This window comes from Aulostomus chinensis, chromosome 12 (genome assembly GCF_037954235.1).
Source record: "Aulostomus chinensis isolate RoL2024-O1b breed Wild chromosome 12, RoL_Achi_v1.0, whole genome shotgun sequence".
In the NCBI taxonomy this organism is placed as follows: Eukaryota; Metazoa; Chordata; class Actinopteri; order Syngnathiformes; family Aulostomidae; genus Aulostomus; species Aulostomus chinensis.
The window spans coordinates 26,928,927-26,936,226 of NC_141331.1; the positions used below are offsets into that span (position 1 = coordinate 26,928,927).

At 50.0% G+C, this 7,300-nt stretch overlaps 1 protein-coding gene across 1 annotated transcript; it reads left to right on the forward strand.

Moving 5' to 3' along the window:
- Positions 1 to 2,094: 2,094 nt before the first annotated feature.
- On the forward strand, positions 2,095 to 6,506 carry LOC147252640 (fibroblast growth factor 6-like). Its single transcript, XM_086219444.1, has 4 exons — positions 2,095 to 2,266; positions 5,391 to 5,522; positions 5,600 to 5,703; positions 6,330 to 6,506. Exons 1-4 carry the CDS (start codon positions 2,095 to 2,097, stop codon positions 6,504 to 6,506), a joined length of 585 nt encoding a protein of 194 aa, XP_086075570.1.
- Positions 6,507 to 7,300: the final 794 nt, after the last annotated feature.

The following is a 7,300-nucleotide window of genomic DNA, read 5'->3' on the forward strand; positions in this document are numbered from 1 at the left end:
ATCAGTCTGTGAAGGAAACGTCCTGTGTGTCACCAGGACAGCTCAGATCTGTGTCGTGTGCACAGCAGGCAAAATTCCCAGCGGTGCTGGGAACGGAACCTGTTTGAGTCCTGCGAAACTTTCCGTCCCGTATAAAAGCTTTGTCAGCGACAACTATCTCCCGCTTCAGAGGGGAGGTCCTTCAGAGGCCGTGACAGGGGTTCGCACTGATGTCACCAGCGTGGTCACCAGCGTGGTCACCAGCGTGGTCACCAGCGTGGTCACCAGCGTCACGGCTGCCTTTAGTTGAGGAAACTCAGTAAAACAATCAGCAAATTGCTTAAATGAACGTTTAGCTGTTCAGTTTGTGAAGTAAATAAAAACTCGGGGGAGTGCCTCACTTCTGCTGCCCGGCGCTGTGGTTTGAGGCTCAGGCGCCAGGATGTGGCGTTGAGCTGCTGCCGCAGAATGAACAGAGAGAAGGTGGTACACATTGCCACCATCGACACATTAGTTAACGTGGTTAACCGTCTAGTAATCCTTAACCAGTTACAGCAAAGATGGATGGGAGAACAGTTACTCAACACTTCACAAGAGGCTCACAAGCGTTAATTATGCCTAAGTGATTGTTACTCATCGCTCAAATATGAAACTAAGAAGTGATGTCAAACGTGAGGGAAACGTCTGTGATGTTTGATGCGTGAACAGGGAGGGAGCGGCGGTAAACTGAGGTAAACAGAGACCAAGGACAAGCATCAGCTCCAGTGTTGTGACACTGAGGCCGGGTTGGTCTGGAAGCGTTTCTTCAGCCACGTGGGTTCAAGCTGAAGCCGTCGCTCACGTTCCAGCAGCATGAAAAACAAACAGTTTCCTGCAGCAAACTAGAAACCCGCATCTGTGGGCCGCGCTGCCGTGTGTGTCTGTCAGTGACTTTGACCTTCGACCACCAGGAGCTGTTCAGGGGATCCATTTGAGCCAAATTTGAAGAAAATTCCTGGCGATGCTCCAGAGAAATCCCGTTGATGAAACCCGGACGGACGAAGACGATGTTGCACTGGTGGCTGCTGGACGCACAGCACCGTGACCTGGGTGGACAAGCTTTTACTCGCTAAGCTATTTATGAAAAAATGAAAATTTAAAAATAAAAAAGGGTTTTCTGGTGATGAAGATATAAAAACGTTTACCTCTTTTGCACTGGAAAAAAACCAAAACCTTTGTCTTCAGTGAGAAAGACAGCGAGGGAATCCGTCCTGGGTGAACTCCCTGGCTGGTATTTACCGGCACTGATCAGGGCAACCACGGACATTTTTGGTTGTTTTCTGCAGTGATGTCACGATGCGTTGCCTAAAAACATAAACACACCTTCGCACAAAATGATTCGACACACAACCCTGAGCACGATTGTTCAGGTAAGGCAGAAACCCCCATGGACTTAGGATACAGACGTTGATCTCAAAACGTGCCCGCAAGCTGGGGTTCAGAGGCCCAGCCTGACAGCTTCTGTCACACTGAAGAGCTTAAAAAAACAACAACAACAACCACAACCAACAACTGACCACAACGTGACCGAGCCGACGTTGCGGGCCCTCTATCTCTGAGCCCGCATTTGTAGGGCTGTGTTTTGGGCTCGTCTATCAGCCGCCTCTCTAATCGCAGTGATTGTGATACCAAACCGACAGTTTGCATGTTTCAGCCGTCACACGTCTGATTGGCTGATTTCAAAACAAGTTCATGTACGCAGGGAACACACAGACAGTGAAATGTCAGCTCTGGCTGCTCGGCGTCTCTGGGCCTGATCGTCTGAGTTTATCTGAAGAGGACCAGTCAGAGCAGGAGAACCTGGAGGAGTGTGAGGAGAAACCTGCTCCTCCCTGCAGCAGCTCCAGAGAACGCCAGCACACAGCTGGATGTTCCTGCTGCGTCACTGATAGTAACTCTTGAGTATCTCTGTGTCCCTGCTTCAGCTTAGAGAGACGAGAAGGAGATAAGAGGAGGAGGAGGGAGAAGTGAGCAGGGAAGGGAGTCTCTCAGTGGAGCTCAAGAGGAAGAGCTGCAGGACCCAGAGCTGGGACCCGTGGACATGATCGCTCTCCTGTCAGATAACCGGGCTCCACCATGAGTGTCTCCCTGCTGCTGCCGGGCCTCCTGCTCCTCCTCACGTTAACCGTGTCTGATCAGCAGGTGGAAGCCAAGAAACTCCAGCCAGCGCTTCCAACTGAGGACCAGAGCACTCGGCTCCGAGTCCTCTGGAAGCTGCACGTGAGGGACGCCCAGCTGAAAGGAAAAGGTGAGCGTTTTGCTTTACTCCTGATGAACGCGTCTGCATGTCCTCTGAGTCTTCACTCGCACCGATACGGCTGGCAGGGAGACTCTCACACCCTCTCACGTCTTTGGATCAGAGCATCGTATCGTCAAATATTGAGTGAACAAAGTCTCGTTTCATTTTCCTATGATGTCAGTGCAGAGTCGTGAACATTAAAAGAGAGAGTGATAAATACGACATGTTGTGACCCTGGGGGAGGTCACACGGGATTCTGTAGCAAATAAAACAAATCCGTCTGGTTCGTATTTCAAATTGAAATTTTAAGTTCATCCATCCATTTTCTTCCACTTATTCCTGTTAAGGGTGGCGGGGGGTGGAGCCTATCCAGCTGACATTGGGTGAGAGGCAGGGTTCCCCCTGGACAGGTCACCAGTCCATGGCAGGGCCAACACATAGAGACAGACAACCATTGGCTCTCACAGCAACGCCTACGGTCAATTTCGAGTCTGGATTAACCTGGTCCCTCTTGATGTCTTTGGACTGTGGAGGAAGCTGGAGTACCAGAGAGAACCCAGCAGGAACAGGGAGAACATGGAGACTCACCCAGAAAGACCCTGTGCTCCAGCTGGGGGCCACAGTGAGGACCACTGCTCCACCGTGCCGCCGAAATTTTAAGACAGCAACAGAAAATGAGGCCCTGAAGCGTGGATGGTGGATCAGTCCCAAGTGACCACTGAAAAATGACATTCAAAAACATCTCAAAAAGGAGGCTCAGAGGTGGAGCGGCCATCCAGTAAGCAAAGGGTCCCTGGTTCAATCCCCACTTCCCCCAGTGACCATGTCCAAGTGTCCATGAGCAAGATACTGAACCGAAGTGGTAAATGGACGCAATTTTATACAGCGCTTCTCTGCCTTAGCGGCACTCAAAGCTCTTTTGTCATCTCATTCACCCGTTCACACTCACACTCACACACTGATGGTGGAGGCTGCCATGCAAGGCACCAACCTACTCATCAGGAGCAATTATGGGTCCAGTATCTTGCTCAAGGACACTTGGACATGGTCACCAGGGTCGGGGTTCAAACCAGCGACCCTTTGGATGCTAGACGGCCACTCTACCCCTGAGCCATGCCGCCCACACCTAATTGCTCCTGATGGCCCTGTGATGGACTGGTGACCCGTCCAGGGTGAACCCCGCCTCTCACCCAATGCCAGCTGGGATAGGCTCCACCCCCCACCACCCTTAACAGATATGCAGTAGAAAATGGATGATGGATGGATGTATGGATGGATGATGCATGGATGGATGAAGGATGTATGGATGATGGATGGATGGATGATGTATGATGGATGTATGATGGATGTATGATGGATGGATGATGGATGATGATGGATGGATGGATGATGGATGTATGATGATGGATGATGGATGTATGATGGATGGATGGATGATGGATGTATGATGGATGGATGATGGATGATGATGGATGGATGGATGATGGATGTATGATGGATGGATGATGGATGTATGATGGATGATGATGGATGGATGTATGATGGATGTATGATGGATTTATGATGTATGATGGATGATGGATGGATGATGGATGGATGGATGATGGATGGATGATGGATGGATGATGGATAGATGATGGATGTATGATGGATGGATGATGGATGGATGATGGATGGATGGATGGATGATGGATGATGGATGGATGGATGATGGATGGATGATGGATGGATGGATGATGGATGGATGGATGGATGATGGATGGATGGATGGATGATGGGTGGATGGATGGATGATGGATGGATGGATGGATGGATGGATGGATGGATGGATGATGGATGGATGATGGATGGATGATGGGTGGATGGATGATGGATGGATGATGGATGGATGATGGATGATGGATGGATGGATGATGGGTGGATGATGGATGGATGGATGATGGATGGATGATGGATGGATGGATGATGGGTGGATGATGGATGGATGGATGATGGATGGATGATGGATGGATGGATGATGGGTGGATGATGGATGGATGGATGATGGATGGATGGATGATTGGTGGATGATGGATGGATGGATGATGGATGGATGATGGATGGATGGATGATGGGTGGATGATGGATGGATGGATGGATGGATGATGGATGGATGATGGATGGATGATGGATGGATGGATGATGGATGAAGGATGGATGATGGATGAAGGATGGATGATGGATGGATGATGGATGATGGATGGATGATGGATGATGGATGGATGATGGATGGATGGATGATGGATGGATGATGGATGGATGATGGATGGATGGATGGATGATGGATGGATGGATGATGGATGGATGATGGATGGATGATGGATGATGGATGGATGATGGATGGATGGATGAAGGATGGATGATGGATGGATGGATGATGGATGGATGGATGAAGGATGGATGGATGGATGATGGATGGATGATGGATGGATGGATGATGGATGGATGATGGATGGATGGATGAAGGATGGATGATGGATGGATGATGGATGGATGATGGATGGATGATGGATGGATGGATGATGGATGGATGATGGATGGATGGATGATGGATGGATGATGGATGGATGGATGAAGGATGGATGATGGATGGATGGATGGATGATGGATGGATGGATGAAGGATGGATGATGGATGGATGGATGATGGATGGATGATGGATGGATGGATGATGGATGGATGATGGATGATGGATGGATGATGGATGGATGGATGGATGGATGGATGGATGATGGATGGATGATGGATGATGGATGGATGATGGATGGATGATGGATGATGGATGGATGGATGGATGGATGGATGATGGATGGATGGATGATGGATGGATGATGGATGGATGGATGATGGATGGATGATGGATGGATGGATGATGGATGGATGGATGATGGATGGATGGATGATGGATGGATGATGGATGGATTATCGGTTTAAAGTGACAGGAAAGGAAAATGAGCTCCGAGATTTAAACCTGGCCTGCCGACTCGTCCGCCCCCCTGCAGCTGCTGTGCTGAGACCAAAGTTGGCGCTCACTTGTTTTCGGTTTTCATGACAGATGCCATGTCTGCCCGTCACCTCTCACCCCTGTCATCAGGTTCCAGTCCTCCTCCGGGGAGAGAAGGGGTCAAACAAAAACTGCTGCTCTACTGTCGCGTGGGGATCGGCTTCCACCTGCAGATCCTGCCCGGCGGCTCGCTGGGGGGCGTCCACAAACCCACTGAGTTCTGTGAGTCCCGCCCGCAGCGCGCGCGTCCCCTCTCTCTGGATTCTGACGGTGTTTCTTCATGTGTGCGTCTCCTCCAGGTTGGCTGCAGGTGTTCGCGATGAAACGCGGCGTGGTGGGAATCAGAGGCGTCAAGACCGGCTTGTACCTCTGCATGAGCGGCGACGGAGTGGCGTATGCAGCCGTACGTAGCGCAGCTGCGTCACCGCGCTGGAACACACCGTCAACACACGATAGGAGAGAAAATGAGCACCGCTTAAATTCAACTTGGCAAACTCGGTCACGATGACGTAACAGCGCGAGTGTTGTCTGAGGTGTTGACTCGTTCAGCTCCTCCTCGCTCCGGAGTTTCTATCAGTTCCGTTTGTTCTGGTTTTTATGCGCCATCAAACAAAACAAACGCTTTTCTAAGTGATTTGAGTTCAGAACTTTGAGGACTACGAATTCAGGTTTATTGTCTTCCATGTTTGGGAATTAAGAGCCAATTTAGAGACCAAACTGAGGGATGAGAGTCGCGTCCTACTCCAGCGTGTTAAACGTTTGAAAACTGTCATTGTCGTTGCAGGGAAACCTTTTGGATTCTTCACAAATTGTCAATCATGAATGTGTCGTAGTTTCAAGGCAAAATCCACTCAAATCAGCTTCTTCCACGCTCGTTTTTGAGCGGTGCTGCTAGAACTCCAGTTTGTGCTGCATTGAGATCAGCCAGTGTCTGCTCAGCTCTAAGAGTGACCATGAAAGACTTTTCTCTCAACACACACACACACACACATTGATCATACCGGTTCTCTCCCTCGCTGTGTGCTCCAGGACACGTTCACCGACGACTGCCTGTTGAAGGAGAACCTGGAGGAGAACCACTACACCACCTACTCCTCTCATCAGGGCTTCTATCTGGCTCTCTCCCACAAGGGAGAACTGAAGAGGGGCAGCAGCGTGGGCCGACACCAGTCCTGCACCCACTTCCTGCCCCGGAGGACCCCGTGATCACAGCTTCTCAGCACTGGATCCAAAATGAGAACAGAGCCTGTCTCACTGCACCAGGATCTGGGACCTGGATAATAACCAGCAGACCAGAGACCAGCAAGATGGGACTGTCACTCCAAGAGACAAATCCAGGAACCATCTCTGCAGCATTGGGGGGACAATCAGCTCAACTGTCAGTCCACGTTTATCCACGTAGGCGTGGCTGGGAGAGCCAATGGTCGTCTGTCTCTATGTGTTGGCCCTGCCATGGACTGGTGACCTGTCCAGGGGGAAGGCTGCTGGGATAGGCTCCACCCCCACCACCCTCAACAGGAGAAGAGGGGGAACATGGATGATGGATGATGGATGTTTGTGTGGTTCTACCCTTTGAAGTGTGTTCTCATGGAGAACATTTGGCTCACTTCAAATCATCTGTCGATTCATATTTCAGTGTTATTGATGTTTTTTATAGGAATAGAACGATCATAATCACACTGATGTTGGAGCTTCTAACATCAGTGTGATTCTGTTGGCTGCCCTGTTTAAGCCCCACCTACCTGATGGCGTATGTGAGGTCATTTTTATTTATTTAGTTATTTAATCATCGCTCACCTGTCACGATCCTGCTGTGCCACGAAGCTCGAATGATTGTGCCCTTGCGGAAACATTTGATGAAGTCTCATTCAGTTTCAGCCGTGTTAGTGGGACGGTCACAGCTTTCCAGGTGCCGTGGGTGGAACGGCACGCACTGGAGGCGGTGTGGCGGCGGGCGCTGGGGTCACAAGTGTCTCAAATTAAGATTTTGACTCAAATAC

What these genes read in the sequence shown, in the direction of transcription:
- LOC147252640 (XM_086219444.1), top strand. Translation starts at nt 2,095, where the DNA reads ATGAGTGTCTCCCTGCTGCTGCCGGGCCTCCTGCTCCTCCTCACGTTA. An exon ending in CCACAAACCCACTGAGTTCT is followed by an intron (nt 5,523 to 5,599) that starts GTGAGTCCCGCC and finishes CGTCTCCTCCAG; the next exon opens with GTTGGCTGCAGGTGTTCGCG. An exon ending in ACGGAGTGGCGTATGCAGCC is followed by an intron (nt 5,704 to 6,329) that starts GTACGTAGCGCA and finishes TGTGTGCTCCAG; the next exon opens with GACACGTTCACCGACGACTG.